The 17,500-nt window shown below is 45.7% G+C and overlaps 1 protein-coding gene across 1 annotated transcript in view; it reads left to right on the top strand.

Annotated features, from left to right (window-relative positions):
- LOC143277353 (uncharacterized) overlaps positions 1-14,660 on the top strand; it is a 610,653-nt gene extending 595,993 nt beyond the window's left edge. Inside the window, exons 4-9 of the mRNA XM_076582137.1 lie at positions 838-1,003; positions 2,290-2,720; positions 6,181-6,339; positions 8,574-8,773; positions 11,971-12,205; positions 14,553-14,660. Of these exons, the coding sequence (XP_076438252.1) occupies positions 838-1,003; positions 2,290-2,720; positions 6,181-6,339; positions 8,574-8,773; positions 11,971-12,205; positions 14,553-14,660 (1,299 nt within the window). The remainder of the gene's footprint in view (positions 1-837; positions 1,004-2,289; positions 2,721-6,180; positions 6,340-8,573; positions 8,774-11,970; positions 12,206-14,552) is intronic.
- Positions 14,661-17,500: the final 2,840 nt, after the last annotated feature.

Below are 17,500 nucleotides of genomic sequence, written 5' to 3'. Positions count from 1 at the left end.
ACACACACACACACACACACACACACACACACACACACACACACACATTATTTTCCATTTCACAAGATATGACTGAATTCGTGAAAGGAAAGTTCAAACTGTAAAAATGACAAAATTATGCAATGATTGACAGTTCCTTTAAACGAAAGTAACCATGCAATGCAGTACACGAAAACCCAGCTAAAGTTGGAATCTATCATTTTTGACAATTTTTCTGTACTTTCCGAAAATTCAAAAATCAGAAATTAACATACCAAAACAGAATTTTTCTATCACAGTTTTTGACTCACTTGTGTAAACAAAGTGAGTCCATGTATAACCCCGTATTCGGTTGTCTGTCCCTGTGTGTGTGTGTGTGTGTGTGTGTGTGTGTGTGTGTGTGTGATTCATATTTTCATTGATCTTTTTTAAAGTGTGTATCATAAGTGAGTCTTGAAGGCCTTGCCTCTCTTGTTCTATTAAGTATTATGCTCAACATATACTTCTTTAGCAATCTGTGTCAATCTCTTCTCTCTCTCTCTCTCTCTCTCTCTCTCTCTCTCCCTCTCTCTCTCTCTCACACACACACTCTCTCTCTCTCTCCCCCTCTCTCTCTCTCTCACACACACTCTCTCTCTCTTTCTCTCTATCACACACACACACACACACGCACACACCCGCGCGCTGTTTATTACTTTTACCCCTTTGTGAATGTGAAGGAGTGGTTAACGTACCAAGACACCGTCTTAGTGACAGATTATGAAACACAGCACTCACTGGCAAATGCTGGCTGAGAGCTCCACTCCTCAGTAAAGTCAGAGAGAGCAAGAGAGTCTGACAACAAACTGACATCTGCAGGCAGCCTTGGACCTCTGGAAGAACTGTATCAAGGAGTGGTACCCAGACAGACACTCCAGAACACACTTCCTCCCCCCGATCAGATTTAACCGGGTCCCCTACGGCGTCACCACGGTGGGGGAAGAGAGTGTTCTGGTTCGCCTCCCACCCTCAGATCTACCACCCAGTAAGATGATTTGTTTGTTTGTTTGACTCATGATTTATCATAATCTTCTTGGGATTTTATCAGTGATAGGAGAGAACGACAGAGAGAGAGAGAGAGAGAGAGAGAGAGAGAATGCGAATGATTTATTCATTGATAGGCCACAGCACCAAATCAGTCATATCAAATGTCTTACGTACATGTGAAACAAATGAATCAATAAGACAACGCATTATCACTAAATTTGAATGCATTGTACAAGAAAACTGCAAATTCCGAACATCACTATCTCTAATGGATGACTGAACTTAAAGGCACATGGATTTGGGTCATATTTTTAACAATAAACTTTTGTCTTATATCACTGATTGCTGGACAACACAAGACAAAATGCAACTCGTCTTCCTTTAATTCTTCACACGATTGACAAATCAAATTACTGACATCAGATTTTCTGTATCTGCAATGATGTACATTGAAATCAGATATACCAAATCGAAATCTAGTTGTTATGTATTTCAAAGGTTTATCCATAGTAGACAAAAGATAAGGTTTTACTTCATAGGTGTTACAAAAAGTTATATATGTAATGCATCTATCCTGAATATGTACGTGCCATTTTTGCCATCTGCAATAAATTCATCGTTGGCGAAAAACAGTAATCTGTGCATTGGCACTATACCCTGGTTTATCCATACTTCACCAAACCCATGTTCAAACAATTATGCTCATTAGGAACACAATTCTTCTTCCCCTTGCACGTAATTCTTGTAACATTTTACAGCCTTTGCAAGGAAACTGAAACTCTTCCATTTATGATAACAAGCCAATAATGAATTCAGTGAACAGCAGAGTTGATACATATCGGATATCTATCAGTTTCACCGTATATCAGATCTTTAGGTGTGCACGAGAGAGAGAGAGAGAGAGAGAGAGAGAATGAAAACATCGGTAATGCAAAGTGAATAGTGTAAAGATAGTGAAGCACAATACTCAGATGATTCACAAGAAAAGCATGAAGAAGAAGCAAACACCGCATACAAAGCGAGTACTAAGATATTATCATATTTCAGCAGGGACACCAACACGCACACGTACGTGCGCTCGTGCACAATCACGGCCACACACACGCGCGCGCGCGCGAACACGCACACACCCACGCATTGATGCGAGAGCACGTCGCAAACCAGCAATTTCACTGTATTCTGTCACTGGCAAGAAGAGATCATGGAAGGAGGAAAAGGTTGTTTGACCTGCAACGTGAGACTGAAACAAGCCCTCAAATGGTATTCATGACTGTCGTGACTCAGGTGGCAGTCCATCCATGTACCCGGCTACCTCATCGGCAACACCTCTCCAAACACCTCAGCCCGTGGCTGGAAGACTCTGGACTCCACCTCCATCCACCCCCTCCAGCGTTACGCCTGTGCAGGACAGCGACGTTCGCGATGATGAAGCGATGACACGAGTTCTCCACTGTCTCGATGTCGTGACCAAAGAACAGAATGACGTTTTTATGGTGCTGTCCGAACTGGGGTTCAGAAGGTATCTTGACAAACAGGTGGATCCAGTGTCTGCTGCGGCCTGTGCTCTGCTTCCCAACGTGTACGGCATGGGTCGTCGTGTCCCAGATGGAGACTTCGATGTCCTCATTATCAGCAAAGAGTACGGCCTTATCTGCGGGGAGGTGAAGTCCGTAGGGGCGACAGGAAACGCATGTGACTCTGACATTGTAAAGAAGGTGAGTGAAGCTTGCTTTTCTCCATGCTTAACCCAAAGTTACGTACTCCACGAGTAAGGATGAGGGTTCTTTCGTGACGTCGTTACACTTTTCTCCGTGCTTAACCCAAAGTTACGTACTCCACGAGTAAGGGTGAGGGTTCTTTCGTGACGTCGTTACACTTTTCTCCGTGCTTAACCCAAAGTTACGTACTCCACGAGTAAGGATGAGGGTTCTTTCGTGACGTCGTTACACATTTCTCCATGTTTAACCCAAAGTTACGTACTCCACGAGTAAGGATGAGGGTTCTTTCGTGACGTCGTTACACATTTCTCCATGTTTAACCCAAAGTTACGTACTCCACGAGTAAGGATGAGGGTTCTTTCGTGACGTCGTTACCCTTTTCTTTGTGCTTAACCCAAAGTTACGTACTCCACGAGTAAGGATGAGGGTTCTTTCGTGACGTCGTTACACTTTTCTTTGTGCTTAACCCAAAGTTACGTACTCCACGAGCAAGGATGAGGGTTCTTTCGTGACGTCGTTACACTTTTCTCCGTGCTTAACCCAAAGTTACGTACTCCACGAGTAAGGATGAGGGTTCTTTCGTGACGTCGTTACCCTTTTCTTTGTGCTTAACCCAAAGTTACGTACTCCACGAGTAAGGATGAGGGTTCTTTCGTGACGTCGTTACACTTTTCTTTGTGCTTAACCCAAAGTTACGTACTCCACGAGCAAGGATGAGGGTTCTTTCGTGACGTCGTTACACTTTTCTCCATGCTTAACCCAAAGTTACGTACTCCACGAGCAAGGATGAGGGTTCTTTCGTGACGTCGTTACACATTTCTCCGTGCTTAACCCAAAGTTACGTACTCCACGTGTAAGGATGAGGGTTCTTTCGTGACGTCGTTACACTTTTCTCCATGCTTAACCCAAAGTTACGTACTCCACGAGTAAGGATGAGGGTTCTTTCGTGACGTCGTTACACATTTCTCCATGTTTAACCCAAAGTTACGTACTCCACGAGTAAGGATGAGGGTTCTTTCGTGACGTCGTTACCCTTTTCTTTGTGCTTAACCCAAAGTTACGTACTCCGCGAGTAAGGATGAGGGTTCTTTCGTGACGTCGTTACACATTTCTCCATGTTTAACCCAAAGTTACGTACTCCACGAATAAGGATGAGGGTTCTTTCGTGACGTCGTTACACTTTTCTTTGTGCTTAACCCAAAGTGACGTACTCCACGAGTAAGGATGAGGGTTCTTTCGTGACGTCGTTACACTTTTCTTTGTGCTTAACCCAAAGTTACGTACTCCACGAGTAAGGGTGAGGGTTCTTTCGTGACGTCGTTACACTTTTCTCCATGCTTAACCCAAAGTTACGTACTCCACGAGTAAGGATGAGGGTTCTTTCGTGACGTCGTTACACTTTTCTTTGTGCTTAACCCAAAGTTACGTACTCCACGAGTAAGGATGAGGGTTCTTTCGTGACGTCGTTACACTTTTCTTTGTGCTTAACCCAAAGTTACGTACCCCACGAGTAAGGATGAGGGTTCTTTCGTGACGTCGTTACACTTTTCTCCATGCTTAACCCAAAGTTACGTACTCCACGAGTAAGGATTAGGGTTCTTTCGTGACGTCGTTACACTCTTCTCCATGCTTAACCCAAAGTTACGTACTCCACGAGTAAGGATTAGGGTTCTTTCGTGACGTCGTTACACTTTTCTCCATGCTTAACCCAAAGTTACGTACTCCACAAATAAGGATGAGGGTTCTTTCGTGACGTCGTTACACTTTTCTTTGTGCTTAACCCAAAGTTACGTACTCCACGAGTAAGGATGAGGGTTCTTTCGTGACGTCGTTACCCTTTTCTCCGTGCTTAACCCAAAGTTACGTACTCCACGAGTAAGGGTGAGGGTTCTTTCGTGACGTCGTTACACTTTTCTCCATGCTTAACCCAAAGTTACGTACTCCACGAGTAAGGATGAGGGTTCTTTCGTGACGTCGTTACACTTTTCTTTGTGCTTAACCCAAAGTTACGCACTCCACGAGTAAGGATGAGGGTTCTTTCGTGACGTCGTTACACTTTTCTTTGTGCTTAACCCAAAGTTACGTACTCCACGAGCAAGGATGAGGGTAGTTTCGTGACGTCGTTACACATTTCTCCATGCTTAACCCAAAGTTACGTACTCCACGAGTAAGGATGAGGGTTCTTTCGTGACGTCGTTACACTTTTCTCCGTGCTTAACCCAAAGTTACGTACTCCACGAGTAAGGATGAGGGTTCTTTCGTGACGTCGTTACACTTTTCTTTGTGCGTAACCCAATGTTACGTACTCCACGAGTAAGGATGAGGGTTCTTTCGTGACGTCGTTACACATTTCTCCATGTTTAACCCAAAGTTACGTACTCCACGAGTAAGGATGAGGGTTCTTTCGTGACGTCGTTACACTTTTCTTTGTGCTTAACCCAAAGTTACGTATCCACGAGTAAGGATGAGGGTTCTTTCGTGACGTCGTTACACATTTCTCCGTGCTTAACCCAAAGTTACGTACTCCACGAGTAAGGATGAGGGTTCTTTCGTGACGTCGTTACACATTTCTCCATGTTTAACCCAAAGTTACGTACTCCACGAGTAAGGATGAGGGTTCTTTCGTGACGTCGTTACACTTTTCTTTGTGCTTAACCCAAAGTTACGTACTCCACGAGTAAGGATGAGGGTTCTTTCGTGACGTCGTTACACTTTTCTCCATGCTTAACCCAAAGTTACGTACTCCACGAGTAAGGATGAGGGTTCTTTCGTGACGTCGTTACACTTTTCTCCATGCTTAACCCAAAGTTACGTACTCCACGAGTAAGGATGAGGGTTCTTTCGTGACGTCGTTACACATTTCTCCATGTTTAACCCAAAGTTACGTACTCCACGAGTAAGGATGAGGGTTCTTTCGTGACGTCGTTACACTTTTCAAGAGACAGAACAAAGACGGGGACAGACAGATGAATCAAAGTGCACAGACGCATGTATGTATGCGTACGTGCGTGCGTGTGTACGTGTGTGCGCATGCATGTGTATCTGTGTGTGCGTGCGTGTGTATCTGTGTGTATGTGTGTGTTTGTGTGTGCAGCAGCAATAGTAATAGTAGTTGTATTGGTAGTAGCAGTAGTAGTAATGTGTGTGTGTGTGCTTGCATACGCACGCACAAGCTCCAGAACGAATTTCACAACACAAACCATTCTGCCGTTCAAGAACGCCATTGATTCTTCTTGTTCTTGTTCTTGTTCTTCTTCTACTATTCAGTGTCGGATCCAGTGGTCATTTTTCATGGCCTTGTTACCATAATTGATATTGTTTTCGATGCATTACTTGTTGCCACTGTAGGTGTTATCACGTTATATCTTTAATGTTTGGTTTTCCCTGCCACTGTTACCAGTTTCCTACTGTGGCTGTGGCAGCTGCTGCAGTTAACGTTGTCTTTGGCGTTAACCAGGTTCGGAGAGCCCTGAGTCAACTGGAGAAAGGAGAGAGGGTACTGAAGCATCTGGTATCGGACCTGCCTCCAGTGACCGTGACCAAGGTTCTGATGCTGCCCAACGTGTCTATCCAACAGCTTCGACAAGCCATGGCCACTCACCAAGTTGCTGCAAGTGTGAGTGTAAATAGGTGGTGGTCATGACACGCTCCCGTGCTTCGCACATACACACACACACACACACACGCACACGCACACACACACACACAACCAATACACACACACACACACACACACACACACACACACACACACACACACACAAATACAGACACACAGACACACACACACACACACACAGACACACACACACACACACACACACACACACACACACACACACACTGCGCGCACGCACGCGTATGCATGCATGAATGAAATCTTCTTCATTTTGCGAAGTATGGGAGGTGGAATGAATTAAAATGAAAACCGAACAAACATTGACCATTTGGGGAAGTCACTTCCCTATGTCACACGGGGTTGTGGTGCTGCCGTAAAAAACAAAACAAACAAAAAAGATGTGATAAAATGAATTGACAGCAGATTTAAACTCTGCCATTTCTGTCAGGTTAAACAGTGACCACATTTTATGGACGTCTATATGGTCCAAATTCCTGATATTTTTCTCTTCAGCATGGAACCTGTGGCCAAAGCTCAGGTGACAACCTCAGTACGTTCTTGGACAGTGACAACTTTGGTGGTGTTTCTGGCCAACAAATTCATGGGAGGAACACAGTGCCAGCATGTGGCAATGATTGTGTCAGGCCGCTACCCTGTTAGTCGCACCACTCGGAATAGGATTGTTTTTCCTCCTTGGACACCTGTCTTCATCCTGTCTCTCCGTTCCGACACGTGTAGCTGTGCACTAGGACACCTGTCTTCATCCTGTCTCTCCGTTCCGACACGTGTAGCTGTGCACTAGGACACCTGTCTTCATCCTGTCTCTCCGTTCCGACACGTGTAGCTGTGCACTAGGACACCTGTCTTCATCCTGTCTCTCCGTTCCGACACGTGTAGCTGTGCACTAGGACACGTGTCTTCATCCTGTGTCTCTCCGTTCCGACACGTGTAGCTGTGCACTAGGACACCTGTCTTCATCCTGTCTCTCCGTTCCGACACGTGTAGCTGTGCACTAGGACACCTGTCTTCATCCTGTCTCTCCGTTCCGACACGTGTAGCTGTGCACTAGGACACCTGTCTTCATCCTGTCTCTCCGTTCCGACACGTGTAGCTGTGCACTAGGACACCTGTCTTCATCCTGTGTCTCTCCGTTCCGACACGTGTAGCTGTGCACTAGGACACCTGTCTTCATCCTGTGTCTCTCCGTTCCGACACGTGTAGCTGTGCACTAGGACACCTGTCTTCACCCTGTGTCTCTCCGTTCCGACACGTGTAGCTGTGCACTAGGACACCTGTCTTCATCCTGTCTCTCCGTTCCGACACGTGTAGCTGTGCACTAGGACACCTGTCTTCATCCTGTCTCTCCGTTCCGACACGTGTAGCTGTGCACTAGGACACCTGTCTTCATCCTGTGTCTCTCCGTTCCGACACGTGTAGCTGTGCACTAGGACACCTGTCTTCATCCTGTCTCTCCGTTCCGACACGTGTAGCTGTGCACTAGGACACGTGTCTTCATCCTGTGTCTCTCCGTTCCGACACGTGTAGCTGTGCACTAGGACACGTGTCTTCATCCTGTGTCTCTCCGTTCCGACACGTGCAGCTGTGCACTAGGACACCTGTCTTCATCCTGTGTCTCTCCGTTCCGACACGTGTAGCTGTGCACTAGGACACCTGTCTTCATCCTGTCTCTCCGTTCCGACACGTGTAGCTGTGCACTACCGGAAAACTCAGTTTACGTCACGTCATTGAGATGTGCAATATCCCCTGAATCATATAATTATACGCAGGATTGATACCACTTTACATTTTTTGTTTCATAGTCAACGTTACCTACATCAATACGGTCTTAATTATCATGCTTTCTGTACTCCAACAGGGGCGTCAGGACATTGAATTTTGATCTCGATCTTGAAGCACATGAGTGTGCATATCTGTATTTGTGCATCACTGTCTATCCGTGTGTGGGGGAGAGGGGGTTCGGGGTTTGTGTGTTGGGGGGGCGGGGGGGGGGGCGAGGGGAGGAGGGGGGGGGGGCGTGCGTGCGTGCGTGTGTGTGTCTGTGCGTGTGTGTGCGTATGTGTGATTGTCCCTTGTGTATGTAAGTGCGTTTGTATGCGCGCACACACATACACATTCCTGGCTGTTTCTTGTTTTCAAGTCATGCAAGTGTACTGTTCTATCAGAACAGTCACAGATTATCAGCTCCAAACCCTTCCTTTTTTCTCCTACAGGAGCTGTGTAGGTGTGTTGGGGTCCCTGACTTGGAGACAGCGCTGTCACACTGTCTGCTGTCGGACAGCCTTTCTCCACGTGGACAGCACTGGAAGCTGTCGGAGGCAGTACTGAAGGAGCTGAGGAAGTGGCGGTGTCGTGCTTTGACCAGACCTGTTTTCATGATGACGGACTCTCAGTACGACGATTTTCTGGCCAGGTAAGTGTGGAGGTTCGTTCGTTCTTCCGTTTAATGTCTGTCTACAATAATTGTGATTTTAAACGAACATCCATCCCCTTTCCCCACCCCACCCATACCTAACGTCATCACTACTTTCCCTGTTCCCCCTTCCTCACTGTGCGCCCAATAAAGGTATGAACAAAAAACTAACTAATCAACCAGTAACATCACAACAGAGAGCCAGTGGGGCTCCTAAGTAATCTCTGAACTTTTTCAAACATGAGTTTGATTGTCATACAAAACATTTCCAATGGAATCAGATGGAACTGCGGATTTTGTAAATGAATGAGGCAAAAATGTTTTCAGCTGTCCACATTCATAGATGATATGCTTGGGTGTTATTGCATTAACACAAATGTATTTTGTATTTCTTTTTATCACAACAGATTTCTCTGTGTGAGATTCGGGCTGCTCTCCCCAGGGAGAGCGCGTCGCTACACTACAGCGCCACCCATTTTTCAGTATTTTTTTTCCTGCGTGCAGTTTTACTTGTTTTTCCTATGGAAGTGGATTTTTCTACAGAATTTTGCCAGGAACAACCATGTTGTTGCCGTGGGTTCTTTTACGTGCGCTAAGTGCACGCTGCACACGGGACCTCGGTTTACCGTCTCATCCGAATGACTAGCATCCAGATCACCACTCAAGGTCTAGTGGAGGGAGAGAAAATATCGGCGGCTGAACCGTGATTCGAACCAGCGCGCTCAGATTCTCTCGCTTCGTAGGCGGACACGTTACCTCTAGGCCATCACTCCACATATGAAAGTCGCTGCTTTAGGAGTAAATGATGTTTTTGTAGCTTCCGGTTGTAGTTTGTACATTAGACTGGTTAGCCTTCTGTTGCTGTATCGTCCTTTTGTTTTAGAAATAAGTCATGTGATCAGTTTTGCGTGAGTTATAGTTAGCACTATCTCTAGCAGTGTCGGACCCCAGTTTCAGTTTATTAACATAGTTCCGGCTGGTTTTCTCTCGCAGAGAATAGCCTTGTATCGAAAATGGAATGTGAATTTCTATAGCATTGTGAATATTCATTGCGCCGCTCATTTCCCATGATTCCTTCGTGAAAAGCGATCCAATAAAAATTATTTTTTTCTACCACGAATGATAAAAAAGAAAAAGAAAAAAAAGAATTACATGGCGTATTTCGGTAACAAATACTTATCTTGTTTTCAAATGAAAGGATTTAATGTTTCATGTTTGTAATACAGATTCAGAACCAACTCCAAATAGTACCTGAAATATTTGGATGGCAAGATTAATTAAACGATTTAGAGACCCGTTGATATAGCTATAAGTTCTGCTGTGAATAGACAAAAGGTGTGTGTGTGTGTGTGTGTGTGTGTGTGTGTGTGTGTGGTTTGCGAGAATATTTAGTTGACTCATTGAAATATGGAATGGAAAAAAAGAAACAAAAGGAAGCAGTGAGACAGTTTCAGTTTCTGTTGAGTTAAAACACAAGTTAGAAGATATCGATATCAATGAACACCAGTGATACTGTAAACATCTGTTATGATGTTCGATATCAGAAAATGTGTAAGTATTCATGGAAACTTCTTATAACTGAGTTATAAGACATGAGAAATTCGGTGGTCCCGACGACTTTCAGTTCACCAGAGTTGTCACCGAGTTTTATGTCGGTGTCGCGTTGTACCGAGTTGTGTTGTTTTGTCGACATCTGCGATTTCAGTGTAAAACTCGGGGTGGATCTGTTCAGGACAGAAAGGCATCACAGCAATGTACCCTTTTTCTGTGTAAAACTCAGGGTGGATCTGTTCAGGACAGAAAGGCATCACAGCAATGTACCCTTTTTCTGTGTAAAACTCAGGGTGGATCTGTTCAGGACAGAAAGGCATCACAGCAATGTACCCTTTTTCTGTGTAAAACTCAGGGTGGATCTGTTCAGGACAGAAAGGCATCACAACAATGCACCCTTTTTCTGTGTTAAACTCGGGGTGGATCTGTTCAGGACAGAAAGGCATCACAACAATGCACCCTTTTTCTGTGTTAAACTCGGGGTGGATCTGTTCAGGACAGAAAGGCATCACAACAATGCACCCTTTTTCTGTGTTAAACTCAGGGTGGATCTGTTCAGGACAGAAAGGCATCACAGCAATGCACCCTTTTTCTGTGTTAAACTCCGGGTGGATCTGTTCAGGACAGAAAGGCATCACAACAATGCACCCTTTTTCTGTGTTAAAGTCGGGGTGGATCTGTTCAGGACAGAAAGGCATCACAACAATGCACCCTTTTTCTGTGTTAAAGTCGGGGTGGATCTGTTCAGGACAGAAAGGCATCACAACATTGCACCCTTTTTTCTGTGTGCTTGTCTTTTTTTTCACAAAAGGACAACACAGTAACAGAAGGCTCACCAGACTGACCAGTCTAATGTACAAACTACAGTTGGTTGCTATGAAGACCTAGTTTACTTATGATGGAACTGGGTGCAGATAAGTCGCTAGCTTTGAGTTCAAAACCAAACACTAAAATAGCAACTTGGTCCGACACAGTGGACGAAAAAGGTATAACAGACCACATCCAGCGAGGAACTAAAGAACAGAGGCCGACAGAGTTCAATGCTGAAAGCTCTGTATGTAATTCATCTTAGTTGCAACAACAAAACAGGCCTCTTACACTTGTTATTTACAATTGGTATCGTTAGTGAACGAAAACAACTTGGTGGTATGGTCACAATATATATCTATCGGGTCACCCGTAATCCAACGGAGAAAATAAAATCATGCAGAAATCGAAACAGGTTGTTGATGCCTCATTTCTGTTGGCTCCAGTCAACCACTGGACCACTATGCCTTGAATAATCAACGGCGTCGACAGTCGTTATCATAACAATCACCATTGTGGTTGTCGTCGTCGTCATCGTCAATCGTTATCATAAACATCTTCACGGCGTGGTCATCGTCTTCATCGTTATCATTACCACCGCCATCATCATCACCAACCTCAGAGTCGTCGTTGTCGTCATGGTCACCACCACACCACACCGCCGTTACCAATGTTGTTATCCTCGTCATTGTTCTCATCGCCGTCATCACCACCACTACCATTGTCGTCATCATCATCATCACCATCACATCATCATCATCACCATCACCCTCGCTGTCATCATCATCATCATCATCATCTTTATAACCACCACCTCCATCACCATTCACCTCCACCAGATTCTGCGGGCCGGCAACAACTATCGAGGTGCCCACAGTCACGCCCCCTCGCAGAGTGGTACGCACGCACGCCGAGGCTGTAGCGGAGGCAGGGCTTAGGTGGTTGGCCCTGTCTCTGTACCCTGACCAGGTGGACGTCCTGAACCGTGACAACCCCATCGTCTACCTGTGTGGACCCCCGGGTACGGGGAAAACTATCCTGTTAGTGTTGAAGGCCATGGAGTGGCTACAGAAGGTAAGTGTGTTGGGTGGGGTGGTGTGGAGGGGACAGAGCAGAGGGGGGATTGGGGAGGGGGTAGTGGGGTGTGTGTGTGTGTGTGTGTGTGTGTGTGTGTGACTGTCTGTGTGTGTGTGTGTGTGTTTGTCTGTCTGTCTGTCTGTCTGTGGGTCTGAGTTTGTGTGTGTGCACACACGTGTAGAGATAGTGTTCAGTGTCTGTATGTGTATGTGTGTTGGTGTGAGCACACGTGCGCGTGCGAATGTGAAAGTGGGTGCGTGATTGAGAGAGAGAGAGGGGGGGGGGGGTGGATAGGAGGGGAGGAGGAGGAAATGGAAGTCATTGTGGTCATGTACAGTAGGGATGTGGGGGAGGGGGAAGTCATTGTGGTCATGTACAGTAGGGATGTGGGGAGGGGGGAAGTCATTGTGGTCATGTACAGTAGGGATGTGGGGGGGGGGGAAGTCATTGTGGTCATGTACAGTAGGGATGTGGGGAGGGGGAAGTCATTGTGGTCATGTACAGTAGGGATGTGGGGAGGGGGAAGTCATTGTGGTCATGTACAGTAGGGATGTTGGGGAGGGGGAAGTCATTGTGGTCATGTACAGTAGGGATGTGGGGAGGGGGAAGTCATTGTGGTCATGTACAGTAGGGATGTGGAGCAGGGGGAAGTCATTGTGGTCATGTACAGTAGGGATGTGGGGGAGGGGGAAGTCATTGTGGTCATGTACAGTAGGGATGTGGGGGAGGGGGAAGTCATTGTGGTCATGTACAGTAGGGATGTGGGGGAGGGGGAAGTCATTGTGGTCATGTACAGTAGGGATGTGGGGGAGGGGGAAGTCATTGTGGTCATGTACAGTAGGGATGTGGGGGGGGGGGAGTCATTGTGGTCATGTACAGTAGGGATGTGGGGGAGGGGGAAGTCATTGTGGTCATGTACAGTAGGGATGTGGGGGAGGGGGAAGTCATTGTGGTCATGTACAGTAGGGATGTGGGGGGGGGAGTCATTGTGGTCATGTACAGTAGGGATGTGGGGAGGGGGGAAGTCATTGTGGTCATGTACAGTAGGGATGTGGGGGAGGGGGAAGTCATTGTGGTCATGTACAGTAGGGATGTGGGGGGGGGGGAAGTCATTGTGGTCATGTACAGTAGGGATGTGGGGGAGGGGGAAGTCATTGTGGTCATGTACAGTAGGGATGTGGGGGAGGGGGAAGTCATTGTGGTCATGTACAGTAGGGATGTGGGGGAGGGGGAAGTCATTGTGGTCATGTACAGTAGGGATGTGGGGGAGGGGGAAGTCATTGTGGTCATGTACAGTAGGGATGTGGGGAGGGGGAAGTCATTGTGGTCATGTACAGTAGGGATGTGGGGAGGGGGAAGTCATTGTGGTCATGTACAGTAGGGATGTGGGGGAGGGGGAAGTCATTGTGGTCATGTACAGTAGGGATGTGGGGGGGGGAGTCATTGTGGTCATGTACAGTAGGGATGTGGGGAGGGGGAAGTCATTGTGGTCATGTACAGTAGGGATGTGGAGGAGGGGGAAGTCATTGTGGTCATGTACAGTAGGGATGTGGGGGAGGGGGAAGTCATTGTGGTCATGTACAGTAGGGATGTTGGGGAGGGGGAAGTCATTGTGGTCATGTACAGTAGGGATGTGGGGGGGGGGAGTCATTGTGGTCATGTACAGTAGGGATGTGGGGAGGGGGAAGTCATTGTGGTCATGTACAGTAGGGATGTGGGGGAGGGGGAAGTCATTGTGGTCATGTACAGTAGGGATGTGGAGGAGGGGGAAGTCATTGTGGTCATGTACAGTAGGGATGTGGGGGAGGGGGAAGTCATTGTGGTCATGTACAGTAGGGATGTTGGGGAGGGGGAAGTCATTGTGGTCATGTACAGTAGGGATGTGGGGGGGGGGAAGTCATTGTGGTCATGTACAGTAGGGATGTGGGGGAGGGGGAAGTCATTGTGGTCATGTACAGTAGGGTATAAGGGGGAGGAGGAAGTCATTGTGGTCATGTACAGTAGGGATGTGGGGAGGGGGAAGTCATTGTGGTCATGTACAGTAGGGATGTGGGGAGGGGGAAGTCATTGTGGTCATGTACAGTAGGGATGTGGGGAGGGGGAAGTCATTGTGGTCATGTACAGTAGGGATGTGGGGGAGGGGGACACACAAAAGCACAAAACATGGATGTTAAGTGTGGGTGTGGAATAGCGAGAGGGGAGGAGGTACAATCATACACTGACAACAACAGACAGACAGGGTGGGGGGGGGGGGGTTGGGGTGGGGGTGGATGTTGGGGAGGATAATACGACAGCGTTTACAACTGGCCGATCAAGGATGTTCACAACTGCAAGTGACACACAGTGCCGAAAAAAGAACAGGGATTTCGTGCACATGGCGTTCATGGCACGCGTCATGAAACGCACAAAGGTGTGCTGGGAAAGACGTGAATATGTTGACAGCAACAAGTAAGGTACACTCGTCATGGTAGATCGTCCTATTTCTGAAAGTAAATGCTTTTGATGAACAAACAAACAATTAAGAAAACAATGCAAGTGACAACTACATTATAGGGTCAAAACATAGCAATATAAATCTGAAAGTATTTGGACAATGGTTTTTTGTCGGGGAGGGGGCCCTGGGGGAGGGGTGTACGATTCACACAGTGTTATATATCGGGCACAAACCAAGATGAAAATTAATAATGCATTTTGGATTCGTCCACTTCAGGGCAAAACGGAAAACTCGTGTTTTCTCCTTTCTTGGAGCTTCATAACTGGCGAGGTTTCAGTTGGGACACCCTCAGTTTGATTCTGATTAAATGTTTTCTGAAATTGGATTTTTAATTAGAAGTTTTTCGGGATTTCACACAGCTTAAAGCTGTCCTTTGATAAAAGCACAGAATATGTCTCGCACTTAACAATCAAACAATTTTGGCTCAGAGATTGATACACAGCCCACACCTTGATTCTCCCACATATAACCAAAACCATATCAAAAAAACGTGTAACATTTATTGGACACTCAGTTATGTTCTGTTTCTGCCATTGCAACGAAGAAGATAAATCATTGTGTAGGTTTTCTTTGCAATATGGCTATCTTCCATTCTGATGAGCTGTGTCCAGTGTTTCATACATCTGATTCAGTGTCTGATTACATAACGGATATCGACCAGTTTCTCAAAACAAAAGTACGCTTACGTTCAGCAGATGTTAAATGTCAAGTAAATGATCTCCTGTCAGCCCCAAACTACTGAAACGTGTGTTAGAAGAGGCTAATCCTGGAAATCAATTATGTTAAAGAAACTTTTTTGGGATTTATCTCTAAGTTACCAAAAATCAGACTACCAGGGGAGAGAGAGAGAGAGAGAGAGAGAGAGAGAGAGAGAGATGGGGGAGACAGAGACAGAGAGAGTGGAGAGAGAGGGGGGGGGGGAGAGGAGAGAGAGAGAGAGAGAGAGAGAGAGAGAGAGAGAGAGAGAGAGAGAGAGAGTGATGACGTTAATGAATTATTTTCATAATGAAAGCGGAATTAACATTTCATGCGTAATCACATTTACTTGCCTTCAGGGCAAGGCGAAAAATGATTTGAAATTTACCACACACACACACACACACACACACACACACACACACACACAGAGAGAGAGAGAGAGAGAGAGACAGACAGACAGACAGACAGACAGACAGACTCATGTGGATAAAACTACACCCAGTAAGTGAAAACACAGCCCACATATGTCATGCATACATATACAGACAGAAATGAGGCTGTAGTGAAAAAAAGATTTCATGCTTTGAAAATGTAACTATCTAAAATTTGTCATCTTTCAGTTTCAGTTGCCTTTTCAAAAGCTTATACATTTTTACGTCATTCTTGACTTAGCGCAAACGAGTAAGTCTCAGTGTCAAAATCCCAGAAGACTCAGTGTCAGTGATAAAGTACTACACAGTTTTTACATATATTTGATTGAATCAGTGTTAACGTTCTCATCAATGTGTTGGGATAGAAGCTGAAGGTATGAACTATAAGAACGTGATGAACAAGACAGATAATGTCTGCAGCATGATTGCAGGAAAGAGACAGACTAACTGTTCTCTTCAAACAGCGAGTCAGACAGAAAGCTCAAGTCATCTCAAATCACAACAGCCATGTACTTTTACCTTCTGAAAGACAGGACTCTTGAAACTCTCAGAACTAAAAACAGTTTTATTCCTGTGCCAGTTCAATTGTCAGTTTAATTGTTGAACAAATGATTTAACCACATTTCAATGTATCCTATTTACCGAAGAGGCTGTATCCAAATCGTGTTTGTTTGTTTGTGTATGTGTGTGTGTGTGTGTGTGTGTGTGTGTGTGTGTGTGTGTGCGCGCGCGCGCGTGTGCGTTTGTTGGGCAAGCTGGCTTTGCTAAAATCAAAATCTGTCCAAAGTTTCAGTTTGGAAGGATCAACCATGCCTTTGAGTGAAAGTGATAAGGTTACCATTGAAAACTGTTTCAAGGAGAAAGGCTGGGGTGGAAGAAGGATCGTAAAGGAATTTCCAGGCAAGGGGTGAAGTCATGTCACTGTAAACAGACTTATCGCTAGTTTCAGTTTCAGTTTCAGTACCTCAAGGAGGCGTCACTGCGTTCGGACAAATCCATATACGCTACACCACATCCGCCAAGCAGATGCCTGACCAGCAGCGTAACCCAACGCGCTTAGTCAGGCCTTGAGAAAAAAAAAAGATGAATAAATAATAGATAATCTTACATAAATAAATAAATAATAATTATGATATAAAAAAGGTAGTAGTAATGATAATAATAATAATAATAAATAAATAGATAAATAAATAAGACAACAATGATGATAAATAAGCAAATAAATGTAAAACATGAAGACACACATTCACACATACACCCACACATGCATAACAGATATGCACCAAACATGCAGTTTCACAGATATGAAAGCACAGTCAAATACATATAAACGTACATGAGCTCCAACACACACACACACACACACACACACCACATTACCCTGCAGCTCCTCTACCCCCCTCCTCCACACACTCATTTCTAGTCTATGTATCGCAGCTTCCATGGCACACACACACACACACACACGCGCGTGCGCGCAGAGGCTGCCACTGACTGGCCGCAAGTGGGATGGGAAAAGATCTCTGATGCCAAGAACGTGGCGTCTAGTGTGTTGCTCAGTCTATTGTATTTGGAAAAGCCCACAGAGACTCTGTTCCGTTTTGAAGAAATTTGCGCAATGTTGGTTTGGAAATGATGCCGATATTTGTTTGATTTGCAAAGCAAAAA

Source organism: Babylonia areolata, chromosome 34 (assembly GCF_041734735.1).
Source record: "Babylonia areolata isolate BAREFJ2019XMU chromosome 34, ASM4173473v1, whole genome shotgun sequence".
Classification (NCBI taxonomy): Eukaryota; Metazoa; Mollusca; class Gastropoda; order Neogastropoda; family Buccinidae; genus Babylonia; species Babylonia areolata.
This window is presented reverse-complemented; position numbering and strand designations above follow the sequence as displayed.